Raw genomic sequence first — 19014 nt, 5'->3', positions numbered from 1 at the left:
AGTAAGAAGCACTGGGGCCTTGAATGTTGAAATTCTCTGGGAAAAAAAGCAAGCAATCTATTATTCTGCTCATCGAGGATTGCATAGAGCTTCAGTGTTTGTTTTTGACAGCAAATGGGGTGAACTCCAACTAAGCAGATCTTCAAACAGGATCTAACACTGAAATCATCTCCACAAACTTGCTTGCAGTGTGTTACCTCTGAACATGTTGAGTCTTCCTCCCCTCCATGGTCTGGCGAGCGTCCTTTGGCCCAGGGTGGTGTCCCTCAGTGGAGGGCAAAGATAAGCTTCTTGCTTTGACACTCAAAGCATGTTACACTCATTTTGCAGGATCTGGCTATGTGTGATATAGACGAGCAACATTTAAAACATATCCCATTCTCTTTCAAGAATGCTTTACATTCGTCAAGTGGTTTCTTTCTGAAGGTGCGGCATTTTGCAAATGGATGGGGTCTTTTATGTATAGGGCACTGCCTCCTAGGATCTTCATGTTCTTAGGTTGCTTATCCGATTCAGGTTGGCCTTCAGAGGATACATCTGTTTTATGAACTGAGATTTGTCTGTCTGTTCCTCTTCTATAGAGTCTTGTCTGTTTTTAAGTGAGCATCAGCTGGACCAGAAAGGCTGAAGCTTGGATCGTTCCCGATCCTTGCCTGAGAGCTGACTAAATCAACAAACACAGCAAAGGGAGGAAAGGACACGTTGCTGCTTGTAGTTGGATCCAATAGAGAGATACTTTTCCTGTAGGCTGTGCGGCAACTTCTGGACTATAGGGTTAACACCCTGTGCTGTATCGAGGTAGGAAAGACCTGGAGTATCTCCCTCTGCCTTCGCTGACTCCAGTTCCATGAGGCGATCGCTAAGCTCTGAATAGTCTTTGTTTGTTAATTTAGGGAAATTGGCTATGCGTCTGAAAAGTGCAGCCTCAATTACTTCTGGTGCACCATAGCATTCGTTCAATCTGTCCCAGATCATATCTCCCACACCTGGTTTGAATGCATCCTAAACCGCCTCCTGTGGGTGTGCAAACAGATTGCAGTTTGATGCTTCTTGGTTGCAATTACAATTTTCTTATGCATTTAGTGGCTCAGAGTAAATGTATTGTACATTGTTTTTTTCTTTTTTGTGGCAAGGGGGGTTTCAAATAAAAGCCCTGCCTATTGCGGCATTAAATTACTTTGTTTATTAGGTTCATGGCGGATCACCTGATTAGTTTTTGAAAAACGTACTTGACAAAGACTCCAGAGACTCAGTGCCTTCTCAAGCATCTCATCGATAGTCATTGAGCAGGATGGAGCAGTCAGGAAAAAATCTCTTGCATTAATGTCACTTGTTGAAAAAACGGCCGAGTTAAACACTTACAATTCAGCACAGGTTTATACAAACATGTTCACGGAGATCGACACAGCTAAAAACAAGAGGGAAGCTACTTGGAAGGGTTTTGATTTTGGAAACGTCTGCCCTCATCAATTATGGAGGAAGGTTTATGGTCTAACACACCAAGACTATCACTGCACCGACAGACTGTGTTTGTCAGCAGCACAAAATAGCCTTGGGGCGTGCATCCAAATTATGCACACCATAAACCAATTAATGAGATCAGAGATAAACTGCAGCAGAGCAGCAAACAGCAGCAGGGTGGCATACTGATGGTGGAAACCCCCCTTCAGCCAGAGGGACTTTGTTTCAGCCACCATCACTCCTGCTAAAACACTGGCTCTCCACCTGCTTCAGGGCTGCTGCTGGACTGTAATTTAGTACTACACATTCACATAATTGCAAAGTGTTTGGAATAAGCTAAAATTGTTGCAGATGTTTAGAGTATTTATCTTAATTTGCAGCAAATCTTTAAGACTGACAATATTTTGTTCAGGCTGGCCAACCTGCCCCTCCTTCCTCTGACCATGGGCCCTGCCATGCTCTGTGTCCTTTCCCGCTGATCTCAATTCTGCTCACACTCTTCTTAATCTTGCATAATAATCAAAAGAAAGTGATAACCAGCAATGATAAGAGTAGTTTCAGTAAATGTCTAAAGATACACAACATAACAAAAGTACAAATGGGAGGGAACCAGTGTTGAAATCAAAGTATCTGGATTTGCACTGGGATCAATAATTGTGGGATAGTACCCTGCCCAATCAGCTCCATCTTCCTTTGAGATGAACAGAACTTTAAAAATCATTCTAACAATGGAGCGTACCTTGATGCCTCCTTTGGCCTTGCGTATGTTCTTCTTCTTGCTGGGATCAGCTTCAGCTGGCTGCTTGCCACTGTTGGAGTTATCAGAAGCTCTGCGAGCCAAAGCTACAATGAATTGAGAGGTCACAGTGTGAGTAATCATTGCTTTCTACAGAGATGTGTTACATTACATGCATGCAGTCCTATAATAATATTATTGCAAAAAGTATTACAATACTGGATCAACTTAAAGTATCAATCATGTTCCAGAGAGTGAAAGTTTAAGCCTATTATACCAGTCTCATCATATGCTGCATAAATGAGCAAGTTATAACAGCATCACACTCACGCTGCTGGCCCCCTGTAGCTCTGGGGGGGTTCTTCAATGAGGGCCGTTTGGGAGAGGACTCAGGTCGCGGGGCCACAGGCTGGACAGGCCTAGTCTGTTTAGCCGATAGCCTCTTCAAACTGACATGTCGCTTCTGAAACATCTCCTGGACGTCCTCCAGCCGCTTCAGTGCCTTTAGGACATTAGCCTGCAGGCACAAAGCTCACCATCAATCCTTCTCACCGTTCTGTTTGCGAGAGGAGATCCAGTCATCCTATTTATTATTGGTTTTGTGCAGCATACCTTGATGTCCTCGGACAGGACAACGTCATACAGGTTGTGGAGATTCCTCAGGTCTGTCAGCTGGTTCTTTTCTGCCGACTCCAGAAAGTGATCGATGTCCGTCAGTGCTGACTCTGCTCCTTCCTGTGACTGACACTTGTCCACAGCCTGAGAGGCCAGCAAGTAGATACCAGACTCACACCACTGGTTCACCTGGAGATAGCATAAATTCAAACAGGATTTTAGTGAAGGTAACAGCATCCCTTCCCATGTGGTGTCTCATGAGACCTTCAATGACATAAATCAAATGTTTTTTGTGCATTTTGATGTTGCATGATCACAGAAGGAAAATCTGCATGAAAAATATGAATAAAAACTTAAAAGTAACATGCAACAGGCATATTAACAGGGGAGGGAGAGAACACGAGGTGGATTTCTATTTTTTCGCATATTTTGCAAAACTGCAATGATAACACTTTTTTGGCTTTTCTAAGTCACATGATGCTATGACTATCTGCTTGTCAGTAGGAACTGGCTCCCTCATGATGCAGCAGGTGCTACAGGAGGTGTTACTGCATCACATAACTCTTTAAAAGTTGAGCGGATCATTGAGAATCCAGAATCTACAATTCCTCTGTGAAATCGTGAACTATCACCTCCCTCGATTCCCTCAAACGTGGCTGCTCCCATATATAAGGGGCTCACCTTTCCATTATCACTCACATAACACGCCTATGTTGCCTTCGAAACAATGACAATTAGTGTGTTGGCTGTAATAGCAAATAAAGCTGCTAATGTTCATAATATTCCCCAGCTTGTTGGATACTGGATCTGCTGTTGTTGTGGTGCTGGGCAGGAAGTGGACATTGGGGGGTTTTTAACCAGAAACAACCACATGCTAAGAAAACGGCAGACAAGAGCAGAGTTACAGGCCACACAACCATAACACTGAACTCACAGAGACGATAAAGCTTTATGGAGCTGAGGGGACAGAGTGATGATTTTCTCTGGACTGAGTGACCCCTCTCACATACTCAGGCATTGCATCTATTTCTTATAGAGATATTGATTAGATCATGTTTAATAGAAATTCAAAAACATTCCTCCCATTATACAGTGTCAGGGGTATGAGTGGACTGCATACTGGTTTCTGAGAGTTCATTCAAGATCCCTGCTGCAATGGAACATGCTGTGTCCTATTTTGGTTAATTTCATTGGTGTTTAATTTACTTCAGTCTAAGCGGCTGTTTAGATGGCAACAGTTCTTGCATGAAACGTTAAACTTTTGTTGCAGTTTGGCCTTTAGTGCACATGACAACAGCGTTTTCGGGGCCTGAAAACAACTTTTGAAAAAGCGTTCAAGAGTGTAATCTTTTGAAAACACCACCCCTTCTGTTGTGGTGTAAACTGGCAATGCATGGATCCTGTGAGAACAAGGCTGCACTTTGTCTGAAACGAATTGCATGTGCGCAAACAGCCATGTGTGAGTAGAAGGACAACAATAACAACAATGGCGGCCTACCAAGCTGTGTGTGTGATGACTATAATACTGAGTGTTATACACAGGTGTGTTGTGTTCCTCAATGGTGTGTCATTACAAAACTACACTGCAAACTGGCCTGGTATGCATACTCAAGCATTTTTGGGCTTTTTTGCAAATATGTGTTCACAATTTCCCAATGTTATCATATGTACGTGGATTTTTTTAAAAAACGCAAAGGACAGACTTCTCCATTTTTAGTAGGGCAGTTCTCATCAAAATGTGCATTTTACACAAGTGTTGCTACCAGCCTATTCCTCCAAATGAGGTTGTAGAAAAGAATCATTGACTTTTGTTTTGCACATGTCTGCCAACTTGCTGCAAGTTGTGTGCAACATCATTTTGAACTCTTAAATCTAACGTCAAACACTTGCCACAGAAACCAGAGAAACAGCAGCTGGACACACACTCAAGTGAAGGCAAGACAATGACTGTGGCACTGATGCTGTTTGATTACTGTCTGAATGTAACCACAAAAACTGAGAGGCAAATTCACCCCACCTCATTCTCAAACAGGCTGAATCAATATGCTAATAGCTTATCAGTGTATCTGCACACTAGCTGCTGTGAGCCCAGGGTGGGACTGCAAGCTCTGTCATTATCCCACATCTATTTTTTTTATTTATATTTTGCCTTTTAACTGTTTACTTATTTATTATATCTTTCTTTTTGTTTTTACTGTTGCGTATTGCTATTGCACCATCCCCTGCTGCAACAAGTTTTGTGCTGTGTAAGTCAGTCATCACATTACACGACAGTTAACTTGACACTGTGAGAACTTCCCCTCAGTGCGCTACAGCATCTTTCAGCTCACTGTTTTCATTTAATGTTCTGCCATTGTACTTTTAAGCTGCAACCAGTGGCTGTACGGCTCACTCTGTTAGTTGGTCCATCACTTCAAAAAAGCACCAAACTTTGAAATGCATTCACAGAACTGCCTAAGATTTGGTAGAGAAAAAAGATTGGTCAGAGCCAAAGGACAGCAAATTAGCTGACCATGCCAGTTAGCATGCACACATGGCTGCAGCTATTGTGAATTCACACTTGATTAGATTCATCTCACTGCTCTTACTTTTTTCCCCCTACTTCAAAGCATTTTATTGAGAAGTGTCAATTTGCACAAATTGTAGGGAATATACTAAAGCATAGGAATTACTGATTTATATAAAAACGCAGCATGAATATAATTAATGCAATTACATAACTAGCACAGACATCGCTCCTCTTCAGAATTTTTTTTATATATATTTTTTTAAAGTAAAAATAAGAACATAGAGAAAAAAGGGAAACAAGCAAACACACAAACAAGTACAAAACAAAACGCACAACCTCGACACCCGATAGTAAAACAAAGGATCCTACATTCAGTATTACAAAAAAATCAAATGGCATTACACTATTTTTTTCTCCAAATATTGAATAAAAGGTTGCCATCAAATAATTTCGCCTGCTCTTTTCTAATATATCTTATCCTCTCCAGCTCAAGGGTACTGACAAGATCATCAAGCCACAGTTTAACATTAGGGATGCTTCCACAATGTTAGCATCTGACTGCTGTCATTAATCTTATTTTATGTAAGGCACTCTGAATGTCCTCTGTGTATGAAATATGGCATACAGATTAACTTTCCAGATGCAGCAGGCAGCTGTTTTAATAAATAAAACTCTGATCAATCCACCATACACTACTTTCCCAGCACTAAATGGCAGTTATTCAATGTGAGAGACTAGCTGGAAAACAGCAACTTAAAGAGCTTGGTGCAGACTAAAACTGAGCTAAGAGGAAAGTTAACCCTTTACTTGCATTCATTAGGTCGCCTGTATCTGCTTGATGTATAAAAAGGAAAACATTTGCCAGCTCATTTGCCGTAGAACTTTAGAGGATGTTTACTTGTCAACATTATCCCCAAGTTGCCAAAGAAATCAATAATGCCACTTTGAAGAAGTGTAAAAATCCCAACAAATTTCTGTCTTTAATCATGCTAAGAGCTTGGCTTTGGGGATAACAATGGAAGATCAATCTACCAGTTTGATTCAAACTCATCAACAAATACTTTAAATTTGCAGCTTTGTTTAAATTTGCATGTTAGAACGGGGAAATGTTCCACTAAGATGGTGAACAGGACAAATCATATATCTGCTAAACATCTGCCATGTTAACACAGTCATTGAGAGCATGTTAACGTGCTGACTGTATCCTTTAACTTAATGCTTGCCTAAATGCAGTGTCATGTCCTCACCTTATCAATCCCCATGTGTATCTGCAAAGATTTGGATAAGACATCCGTCTTTTTCTTGGATTCGTTGCTGAAGTCGTCACAGACCCGCCGGAGTTCCACACATTTGGGTCGAATAGAGTCCACAGCGTAGTGGTTGCTTTGAATCAGCTGGTCACCGTGCAGTGCGTGGAGCTGGGCTTTCTCCAGTGTGGGCTGGAGGAAAAACAATTCAGAATCAGATCTTCACATTTTAAGTTGTGCAGACAAAATCTTCCTGGCTGTCCCCAGTCAGAGTGTTGACAGAGATAAATCTTTGCAAATGGGTAGTGACACTTTGCTGTGAGTAAGCTGAGGAGGAACAAAGAAAAAACATAACTCCCTAATCATTGGTATGCTTATTTAAAACACTTTGCTGGAGATAAAAGATGTTGGCTTTTTTCTCTCACACAATCAAGTTAATGACTGATTTGTCACTGTCACTTTCTGAAAGGTAAGTTCAGCAGTTATAATTATTGGCTTTAGCAATGATTGGGAAATAATGCCCTAATGATTTAAAGCCAAGAATGAGAACAGGTTGAGGCCATCAAGTCATCAAACCTGCTGTCATAAATGTTGATTCAATAACGAGGATCATAAATATCAAGTTGGAACAAATCATTTCTTAAGGGCTGCCAACATCAAACTTGAGGTTGTAAATGTGTAAAGGCAATTGATAAAGTGCAATTAACATGAAAACTGCACATTATCAATGCTTTTAAAGTAAAAAGGGTCATGAGCATCTCTTTTTTTTGTCTGACAGTACAGCTTAATAAGTCATATGCAAGTAGTGTTATTTTTAATACGAAGTTCTTAAAATACCAACAAAAATGTTAATCATAAAAAGAGAGGCAACAGGAGTGCTTCTGGTGTCCCTCAAACCACCAGCGCTCATGAAAGGGAACACAAAGGGAAAAAGGAGGAACTTATAGGCAAAAAACTGTGGTATAAAAGATCCAGGTCCAGGTGTGTGTGTATGTGTGTATGTGTGCATGGGTGCGTGGGTGTGTGGACTGACCAGAGCCTTCTCCTCCAGTGCTTTCAGTTCCTTCAGCAGGTGTTCCACTCTGACCACACAATCCCCTATATCTGATAGGCTGGTCAGACTGTCCATCAAACTGTCCAGAGACACTTTGACCTAGAGAACCAAAGAGGGGACAGAAACAGACACTGAGAAACTTATAAACACGCCTAAAACATCATTTTTTAGAGCAAAGTGTTGTGGTGTGAAACAAAAGCTGTGTTCGAAACTGTCCCCTCATTCACTCCCTCACTATTCTCTATGAAGTGCATATTAAATAGTGTACTGTATAGGGAATAATAAACGAGATTTTGGACACTACGTTGGAGTTTTCTTCCCTTGGAAATACACAACTGTATTGCATTATGGTATACAGGAGTTAAATGTAGGGCACAACTTTTGCATACACAAATTTGCTGTGCATTGTGGGTATTTTATAGTGCACTATATGGTGAATGAGAATTCGAACACCACTACAAAATGGCAAACCCACTATGTAGTGCACTATTTCCGTGATAGGGAACAGTTTGGTTTCAAACACAGCTAGAATCATTGTATTTACAGCTTCCAAACTGAGTCTGTTTGTTTTGTAAGTCTGTTTTTCAAAGTGTGATTGTACAGCTGAAGTCTTTTGAAGCTGTGTGAAGAGGACACACTGGCGAGATCCAAAGGTTTCAGGCCAAAGGCAGCTGGGCACACACAGAGACAGACAGATCTACAGATATACCTCTCTGAAGTCCTGTTCAAAGTGGCGTAGCTGCAGGCACTGCTCCAGTTTCAGATGATGTTTACACCAGAACTGTTCAAAGGCATTTTCTGTCTCATCCAGTTGGGCCAGGAGCCTGGAACACACAACAGAACACAACAAGAGTTACTATAGGACTGCACTGCATAATATAGATGCAGTGCAGTCCTATAGTAACAAAATGCATTATATATCATAGAAGGAAAGCTTTGTCACCTTTCTACAGTGGTTTGGTTCTCCTTTTCATCTGGGTTGAGTTTGTGGTTCTCTGATTTGGCTGCCTGCTCCTTGATACATCCTAACAAGGTGGTGCCCTGCTTCAGTGCCAGCTTCAGCTCATCCTGGTTTACACACACACACAAGTATTGGAAATAACAATATATCATCTGGAAAAAAATAGACAAATGTGTGTGTAAGGTCCTATTCTCACCTATTACCGGATCATGCAATCTATAGTCAGAATCAGAAACATTATATAGCTGTTCTTTTTTGTGTCATGTGGTGTTGCTGTGACTGCCGTGACACTTGGAAGATTATAATAAGGATAATGTGCTAAGTGTGTCAGTATAAAACTGTGCCTTACGCTAGAGTGCAAAGTATAAAACTAGTATGTAAGTTAAAAATATACAAATTTTTGCCTTTGCCATCAGGGCAATTTTTTCTGACCTTATGCATCCTGCATCTTGCATTATTTGTCCTTTAGTTTTAATTTTATCCTAAATCTACCCAAGTCTCCTCTTCCTCGTGCTTAACAGAACTGTTTGTTTTTTGGTTGTTGTATTGCCATCTGTGTGTTCCATTTTGCTTTCCTTTGTTTGTCAAAGCACTTTGTTTTTAAAGGTGCTACATAAATGAAGTTATTATTATTATTAATGACCAATAAAAATATAAGTAAGAATAACAATAAGAATATATGCAATATGTGTCACATGTTATTGCCAAATATTGCCTACATTCAAGAGTTGGAAGAATTGCATGTTTGAATAACTGTATAGAGGAATACTGTGGTTGAAATATTCCACTAAATATTGCAGTGAAGAGAATGATTTAAAGAATTAGTGCATTTTAAAAACACCTTAAAATATATGATGTTTATTGACCCTTTACATTGATACCTGGTATATGCAAATTCAGGAGGCCAAGCTGGCAGACTGTAATCAAGCAATCAAACACTGGAGGAGTGACAAGACGCCATTCACTGTGAAGTGAAACTCAGTGATGGCACCATGACTCAGGACTGCCTCAAAAGTAAAGAAACTGAGAAAAGCTCAAAAGGCTCAGTTATACTCTGGTGCCTGGAAGTGACAACAGAACAACTGACCACAAATTTAGCTTCTTTCTATACTAACACATTCTCATCCCAAGACCTCACATGTTGCCACTTTGAAGTGGATTTCCACATCTACATATTTCGTTCTTGTTATCCTTCTTTGTCTGCTCACTACTTTCTTGTATGCCGCTACTGTGATGTTAACACAAGCACATGGTGGGATTATGCTATGCACTGTTATGTTTAGACAACAAAAGCACATAACCAACACTAGAATGTCAACAAATGCACATGCTGGCACAAAAGGTTAGGATTAGGGAAAAGGCTTTTTGGCCTTTCATATTGTCAATTTTGGCATCACTAACTATCACTGTCACTGGCAGCACCAAAGTGTTAGCGCTGAGGGACAAACGAGGAATGCTGAATTTTCGACTGAACTACATATATATATGGCCATATATATATATATATCATATATACAGAAATTGCTGCATCCTGTAGATTTGCAAACACAGATTAGCTACATTTGCACAGTGCTTATATGCAGAATAACTTTTAACTTTGAAAAATTTACTACACTGAACAAAGCAAACCATCTGGTCTGTGCTGAACCTTTGAGGGAACAGAGAAAACCTGTAAAAAATAGAATAAATGTAAACAAAGCTTTCCTCTTCCTATTCATTTTGCCACAATTTAAACAACTTAGCCACAACCAACAGCAACAAATGAATGACCCTTAGTCACAAGGTCGACAAGCCATCACAAGTGTTTTGACGACTCACAAAAGAATCTCGCTCTGCCACTGCCTGATGTGACCACTGGCTGTTCTCGGGCACTGTTAGTATGTTTTCCACACAATCATGAGCCAGTAGTTTGTGCATAACCAACATATTTTGGAAGGCGACTGATCACGTGACCAATGCATTTAATTGGGCTACTGTCCTTGTCCCAGCATACAACACACGGGGGGGTGACTTTTTTTATTTAAAATAAATATAAAATACAAGCTTTTCAAGTTGTATGTCCCTCGCCTAAGCCAAAATTAAAAACACAAATCCCACCTCAGTACTTACATTTTTTTAAATTGCCTGAACAGTTTTGCAGCACCCCTTCCCCCTCATGAGTGACAAACAGTCCCTATCTCTAACCACCGAAGGAGGCTGACATGACGACAAGGTCTGATTTCGAGAAATTCGATTTAGTCTGATTTCAGTCACGCTAACATGTTTTCATGTATTTTAAAAGTCCAGTTTTAGACTTTTTTTGACTAACACAATAATTGGGGGGCTCTTCTGTGTGGAGTTTGCATGTTCTCCCTGTGTCTGCATGGGTTCGCTCCGGGGTCTTCGGCTTTCTCCCACAGTCCCAAGACCTGCGTGTCATGTTAATTGGTGACTTTAAATTGCCGTATGTGCATGTGAGTGTTACTGGTTGTCAGCCCCGCCGCGACCCTTATAAGGGCAAGCGGTTACAGACAACGAATGAATGAACAATAATTCCACTTTTTTTTACATCATGTAAACATACTGAGTGACAGGAGTAAAGATAGAGGCAGTCTAAGCGGTGCATTTAGGAGGCAGGTTTTGGGTGGTTGATGTGTCACAAAACTAAGACTTTTCTTAGTAACTCTCCCCAGGGACTGTTGGACTGAGTAAACACTGAGTTATTATAAGGTCTGTCCTCACCATGTTTCTTTTCCTCCCAAATCTAACCAAAGTTACTTTACGTTAACTCTACGTAGTACAGTACATAGCATCATTCATGGGGTGCTAATTCATAGGATACAAATTGTTGTATGACAAGGCACTAATGTAAGCAGTTGATTATCTTTGTTGTCATGCATGCATCATGTATTGTCCCTGTTAATATGTGTTATTAAACGTAGAAAATCACCTTGAGGTTATCGTGTTTGTCGGTGTGTGCTGTAAGCAGGTCTTTGGTGCACTGGACGTCATTTGGCAGCTCCGTCTCTGCCAGGTCTGTGCCAAACTTCTGTAACATCTGGGCTGTGCTTTTCACTGTCATAGCAAAGTTCTCAATGGCCTGTAGAGAGAGATCCACATGTGACCCTGCAGCATCCTGAACGCAGCTTCCTTCTGGACATTGTCATTAGTACTAAAGGTATACAGTATGTAGTAGTGTGTGTTTCCTCACAGTTCGGTGGTGTATCCATTGACTGTGACAGTACTCCAGGCTTCCTCCCAGCTCCCGCGTCAGCTGGCCTTTATCCACGTAGCAGTGCAGGTCCGATAGAGAGTTCAACATCACAATCTGCAAACACATGCTTTATATTATGACCTACAGTAGTAGTAGTAACTTGAAATGCCCCACAAACTGAAGAAATTAGCTAAAATTTTGCTTTTAAAAAAAGTTAAAAAAAAAACTTTATAGTATATATATTTTTTCATTTAAAATTACGTTACAGAAAAAATGTGTGTGTGTGTGTGTGTGTGTGTGTGTGTGTGTGTTATTTATAGGTCATGGCATTTTCTTCTTTCATTTTTTTTTCTATTTTTTCTTTTTTTCTCTCTTTATTTGCTTTTATTTTCAGGTGATTTTCTTACTAATTTCTTACTAATTTTGTGTTTAAATCATCTTCTAAAATCAATGGCGCTATAATGACAGCAGCCAAGGTTGTAATTTAGGGTGCAACAGGACACTGCATTAAGCCTCATGTTGCCCTTGCCCTGAGTTTTTGGTTTTTTTGGTTTTGTAAACACGGTCTCTAACAGTTTGTTGATGACACTGGTTTAGTCATAATTTACTCTTCCCTCTCTATCTTTGTCTTTTGTGCTTCTTTCATGACATCTGGGGTGTGAAGCTTTGACAGGAAGTGCAAACAAAAGTGTTGCCCACTTCGATTTGTATTGTGCAGGTGCGGATGTGAGATGGGATGTGGTGGGCTCACAGGGCCGTTGCTATAACTGAAATTAAACCAAGGACATATCCTCATGTTCCTTTTTTAAATTTGTTTTAGCAGCTTCTGGGGAGTTGAAATTCTACCAGTAAAACATTTGACATTACATGGAATTCATGAGCTGATCTCAATATTTTAAGTTTCACGTGTGTATGTTTAAATTTGACAACCTTTAGGCCTACAAAATAATATAGCAAAGATTAAGCATTTCTCCAATATTTTGAGGGTGGACACAGGTTGAATCTTAATTTACACTCTCATGTAGAGAAATCAAATTTAGACATAGCATAACTGCATAATTTACTTAATATTTTTTGTGCATTTTGCATTCTCTGAAAAAACAAACAAACAGTGGATCTGCCACATTTAATGTGGTTTGACACTTTGCAGCATCACTCCAAACTGCAGATGGAGGAGATACCTGCTGCCTTCTGAAGACTGTAAAGAGTCACTTACTAGTCTTTATTCTGTGTTGTTGGCATTGATGCTATAATCTTAATAACACTGAATTTCTTTGTATGTGATCATTAGTCACCTGCATTGTTAATACCAACAATGAATTTAATTAGAGATTTGAGTTGAACTTACTCAGTTTTTATCAAGTTGCATTATAATTCATTTTAAATAAGTTACATGTACCCTGGGGTTAAAAAAGCTGCAAAGGAAAATTTGCTACAGTGATCTTCTGACTGTTTAAAGCACCTTTACACTATGTTTCATTCACACACATTCACACAGTTGCCGAGGCCACTCTATAAGGTGCCACCTGCAATGCAGTTCAAACAATCACATGCACTCACACAATTTGAGGTTCAGTATCTTGACTTATAAACTGGAGGAGCCAGGGATCCAACCACTGATTTTCTATTCGGTGGACGAGGCCCTCTTCCTCCTGAGCTACAGCTGGCCAATAGCAGGCACTGCTATTTTATCAAGGAATAAGAAACTGGCGTTTATGGCTAGTTGACGTTCTGTGCTTATTTCCTTCATCTTCATCCTGCAAGTTTTTGTACTTATTTATTAATATAGTTTATTTTGCACAGTTATGTTGCTATTTTGCTATCCCTTTGCTGCTGCAATGTTGGAAATTTCCCCACTGTGGGACTAATAAAGGATTATCTTATCTTATTTTACACTTAGCAGGTCACCTGCGGTTAGAGAGCCTGCTAGGTTCTCAGTTTGAGCAGAGTTGGAGCACACTAACTTAATCTGTCAGGGAAAGCTCCACAGTCCAGTGTGGACACCGTAAGTGTGTAACACGCTGCAGCTTCGTGAGGCTGCCGTCACGTGCTGCTCATGCATGCAGTGTGTTCCAGGCCTTAAGACTTGTGGCAGATGACTTAAAAGGACTTCACTTTTTATTTAATATTTGCTGAGTCATTTTTTGTTTTTGAACATGACAAAAGGTCTGCACACTGTAGCTCCTAAATGCAATTTATTAGCACATCTACATGTTTTGTCTTTGAAACATGATGATGCACATCTCGCAGCAACATGGGGAAGCCCTGGCTAGTATTTGGGCCCACTCTATGACAGTTCGGTGTTCCTGTGCAGCTCTCCTCTGAGGACACCAATGAGGGATGACTGCATGACTGTGTTTCCTTGTATTCACTTCTATCTGACCCGGAGTTCACACCTGTGTAGAATCAGGTGGGCTTTCTTGGTCACATGCTGAGTATTCTTTATAGAGGTGTAATTTTAAAATATAAACACTGTGCATTCTGTTCCCAAAAAAACACACACTAGCAGCAGCCACAGAGAATGATGAATGTTATCTGAATCAGAATTTTGCAGCTCCACTATGCAGTACTTAACATAAGTTTTCACTGTAAGTGCAGGTTGTGTATCATTAGCTGAATGTTTGCTGGGGAGGGTTTCTAGTTTGATACTTGACACAAGCAAAGCCTCATCCAGTGGATGTGACATGTAAAAAATGATTGTATTTCATGCATAATTTCTTTGTCATGCAGTCTGTTAAAAGTCTCCCCTTTCTAATGAATCATCCTGTCTACCAACAAATATTATTTCCCTGAGACTACAGCTGGTTATGAAGCATGCTTACCGGTACCTTCATTTTAAAGTCATCTTTGTGCAGCTTGATCCCGATGTCGGCTATTGCCCTCTGGAAGAACCTGGACGGCCTCAGCACCAACACCAGCTGCAGGTTTCCTGGAAACGCCCCCTAAATAACACAACAATAACATGTATATTTACAATACCTTTGTAAGTCATCACATTGTTTCACTCATTTAGTCATTCAGTAATTGTATTTAACCAGGCTGCACTTACCAGCAGGTGAGTACTGAGACCACACAACAGTGAGGTGTCAATACATGGGTTTGTTGGGGTTTTTTATAGCAAAGGGACTGCTATTAAAAGGATCATATTCTTATAAAATGCAGCTCAATAGACATGAAAAGCTTAAATCCAATACATAACTCATACTGGCTTATATTTGTCACTGAAAGCACATGGGCTGAGAGTCAATGAACTAACCATGGCCTTGTAGCTCAAGATTAACTTATTTTAAAACTGCAGATGCACATATATCACCACAGTGACTTATGTTGACACTATCCTCGTTGATGTGGTATCTAATGATGCCTGCAGGCGTGTTTGCAGAGCCACACTGCAGAACAGCACAAACATGCACTGCCAGTAAACACCATAAATAGCCTGACTACAGTGCAGCAGAAAAAAAGCAGCAAAGACAAGAAGTGACAACATCACCACAACGTCTAAACACCGCGATTCCCTCACATTTCTGAATTTTATTTGATATCATATCAATATGCATTCGATCACTCTTATGATTAAGTCTCTGTTGTCTGAACTGCTTTAATCATGCACATCAGTGCACATCAAAGATGCATGAGTATTGTACTGAAAGCTCCAACACAATATTTATGCTATATACAGTATATACACACAATATTTCTGCAAATGACTGTTGGTGCTTTTATAGATTGTTTACAGTAGAGGACAAATAAAAATAATAAACATCTTTGCTTGTATGTGGAAACTTGAATATTTATGTATATGATTTGAACAGCAGTGTGTGTTGGAGAACTTACAGCGATCCTGGACAGAGAGGCTTTCACTGAGCTCCATTTGTCCTTCCGCCGGTCGATGATGATAATGAAGCCGATACTGGCAGCATCCAGGCTGGAGACAGGAGGGAGAGAGGATGTCTTACTGGACTGCTGTGTGTGTGTGTGTGTGTGTGTGTGTGTGTGTGTGTGTGTGTGTGTGTGTGTGTGTGTGTGTGTGTGCGTGCGTGCGTGCGTGCGTGCGTGCGTGCGTGCGTATATGTGTGTGTGTGTGTGTGTGTGTGTGTGTGTGCATGCATGTGCTTAAGGCGTCCCAATGAACCTCCCCAAAACTACTTTATTTGCTTGCTGATCCTGAATAAATACAAGATAGGTTTACCAGTCTGTGGGCATGTTGAAAATGTTATAAGACAAATGTTATAAGCCTTTCCATTTTTCAACCTTAACTTCACTGATTCCAGTTTGGGAGTTTGTGACATAAAACAACTTTTACTTGTTAGTGTTCTCTGTGTCTCTGTAGGCTGCTGTACCTTCACAAACGGGTGACGTGAGTGTTAATCGGAAGAAATACAAGCTATTTCGGTTTTTGTTTTAACGCCCTCTGAGTATCCAGAGGGCATGCTCCACATGCATCCAAAGACAGATCTTCCTCATTGTCTCACATTGCAAACTAGCTGCATGTCCACCAGTGAAATGACATCGTTTTTATGAGTGCAGACAAGAGGATGCTACGTGGATATTTTTTTACAGTGTACTGATGGTTACACAGTGACACACCAAAGAGAGCTCGTGTGTGTAACTATGTGTGAAAGTTTTGCTCCTCACTTGGACAGAGGTGTGGTGGAGACCACAGCTGGACTATTGGACAAATATCTGATGAATGGCTGAGTACATCGCTGGCTGTTTTTGTCATTTTATTTTGCTTCTGCCTCTTGAGAATGACTGAAAACGGCTGCTTGCCATCAGCTGAGAGACAGCAGGGAAATACAGCGCATGGAGCATTTCACTTCTTACCCTGTGTTTCATATCAGTCACTGGATGTTAAGTTAACTGTGGCCAGTTTGAAGCTCTTTGGAGACCTTCGTCAGGACTGCAAAAATAAACTGGATAAAACAACTATCAGGTTGAGAGGACAGATGATCACTGAATGAGTATTTTGGACACTTAAAGCTGTGTTTTGGTGGTGACACAAAGCTTCCAGGAACAATACAGCCTGTTTGTTGTTGATAACACATCAATTTTTATGATGTATTTTTTTCCATTGATCTAGAGCAGGCATGTCAAACCGGTCCACAGGGGGGCCGGTGTGGCTGCAGGTTTTGTTTCCAACCAAGTAGCAGCACACCAGACTTGACTCATTTAATCAACTGATCTCCGTCTTCCGACAGTTGATTGGTCAAACTGTGTGCTCTTGGTTGGTTGGCACAAAAACCTGCAGCCACACCAGCCCCCTGTGGACCAGTTTGACATTCCTGATCTAGAGGAGCAGTGTCAATACTGCACACAGTGAGGAATATGTTGCTTCAATTGACTGTATTTTCCATCATCACTGACTAGATATCCACTTAAAACATGACAAATTTGATCTTTAATCAGTTAACCACCCTGAATTCCTGGGACCAGGGGAATTTTCACTATAGACAAACAAAGCAAAGATTGGGAAAATGTGGAGCTTAATAAGGGCTCAGCAGCTCATTTCCCCCGCAGCAGCATTATGTGGCCATCCCACTGATACTGTAAATTTTATATAGTTTCTTCTGTTAAGCTGTAATGTGATGACCAGTCAGGGGCCCATAGTGAACATGGAATGGAAATCATCACATCCTGACTCAGATGCCATGTTCACTCATGAGACTTAATTACATCAAAACCTGTTAAATGTGATTCTCTTATGGTGGTGTCTCAGAGGTTTAACGGAGGTCTTGGGATGTTAATGGTTTCCAGTGAGTAAAGTAAGGCCTTCTTTTGGCTAACTGATCACTCAAGGAGTTAGAGTCTGACTATGTGAGGATAACAACCAGACGTATTCAGTTTTATGTCTGTGTGTGTGTGTACCTGGGTATGCTGGTCAGGTAAGTAGCAACATTGAGGAAGTCTTCCTCTGGCACTTCGCTGAAGCCTGAGTACTCTGGGAAGATGATGATAGGGGCGCCATCTTTCCCTCGCCCTCCTGCAACACAAAAACACCACACACAACTTCTACAGTTCTGCCTTTCAGCACAAACTCACCCTGAGGTCTCACACTGTCTGACAGTATCACATGTATTGTGACCATAGCTTCCATAACTTCACAACATATTTGTTGTAATTTATTGTTTTTTGCTTTTACTATTGGAGTAACTATGTCCTGTGACAGACAAACCGAGACAAACCAACCAGACCAAGTGTCACCATGGACAGTGTGAGTACCCCGAAAACACATGACAGACAAAATGCTCTTAGAGAGTCATCCATCTTTAATGAAAAACAGAGGGCATAACTTGTGGTCCTCCATGCTGTAGATTTACTCTTCTACCCCAAAATGCAGTATAGGAATGTACTGCTGGTTCTGGTGTTTGTGTTTTCCACAGTAAAAGAAATTTGAACTTCACCTATTAAAACCTGAGCAAAGTGGCTTGATTCATTTTTTTTTTTTTACAAAAAACTTTACAAAAAAGTTACAAGAAAATCACCAATAAAGAAAAGTAAAAAACAAACAAGTTAAAAAAAAAAGAAAATAAAAGAAATAAAATAAAATCGAGAAAGTGTTAATGAACTCTTTTGTTTTTGCTGTGTTACAGAATTTTTTATTCAATATAATATTATTCAATATATTTTTTTAAAAATATTAAAATATTTTTGGGAAATTTTTCCCCTTATTTTTTGAGCGTATCTAATAATCCCCCAGCTAATGTTTAGATCATATCTTATTCCCATTTTTTGAAGTTTGTGGAACATTTCTTGTCAAGTTGCTCATTATGTTTTTTCCCATGTTTCTGAAAGAAATCAAACCAGTTTTCTCAGGTTTCAGAGGTTTATATGCTAGTAAAACACATCTGAATGTAGCTCAACAAAACTGATACTGATCCAGGTGGTAAAGGGTTAAGTATCAGCCTCTTTCGACCCATCATTGAATCTAAATCATGTTGAGGATCTGTTTAAATGTAATTTAAAACAAATTCTGTGTGATTCTATGGTATTTGGAATAAATTTCAGCAGGGTTTAAACATTAAGCATTTATACAAGCTGTCCTGCCAGTGGGACAGTGAGGCTAATGAGACTAAAATGGGTTCCTGAAATCCTGAGAAGTGTATCCAGAATATCTACAAACTGAACCATTTATCTCGGAAAGCCAGAGAATATCTGAGATGTTTATTTTGCATTGCATTGGCAATAGAATGTATCACTTTTCATGTCTTGATTTTCCATTGTAAGGAAACCAAACTGTT

General features: G+C 40.2%; 1 protein-coding gene across 4 annotated transcripts in view; it reads right to left on the bottom strand.

Annotated features, from left to right (window-relative positions):
* mcf2l2 (MCF.2 cell line derived transforming sequence-like 2) overlaps positions 1-19014 on the bottom strand; it is a 204101-nt gene that overhangs the window by 129885 nt on the left and 55202 nt on the right. For all 4 annotated transcript variants that reach the window (XM_042512814.2, XM_088077380.1, XM_088077381.1 and 1 more), the window contains exons 3-14: positions 17642-17756; positions 15611-15701; positions 14599-14718; positions 11774-11890; positions 11513-11662; positions 8566-8690; positions 8332-8446; positions 7602-7721; positions 6569-6760; positions 2810-3001; positions 2528-2714; positions 2201-2304 (exon numbers count right to left, since the gene is read on the bottom strand). In XM_042512814.2, the coding sequence (XP_042368748.2) occupies positions 2201-2304; positions 2528-2714; positions 2810-3001; positions 6569-6760; positions 7602-7721; positions 8332-8446; positions 8566-8690; positions 11513-11662; positions 11774-11890; positions 14599-14718; positions 15611-15701; positions 17642-17756 (1628 nt within the window). The remainder of the gene's footprint in view (positions 1-2200; positions 2305-2527; positions 2715-2809; positions 3002-6568; positions 6761-7601; positions 7722-8331; positions 8447-8565; positions 8691-11512; positions 11663-11773; positions 11891-14598; positions 14719-15610; positions 15702-17641; positions 17757-19014) is intronic.

This window comes from Plectropomus leopardus, chromosome 5 (assembly GCF_026936395.1).
Source record: "Plectropomus leopardus strain MGB_pleo_1.0 chromosome 5, ASM2693639v1, whole genome shotgun sequence".
Lineage (NCBI taxonomy): Eukaryota > Metazoa > Chordata > Actinopteri > Perciformes > Serranidae > Plectropomus > Plectropomus leopardus.
This window is presented reverse-complemented; position numbering and strand designations above follow the sequence as displayed.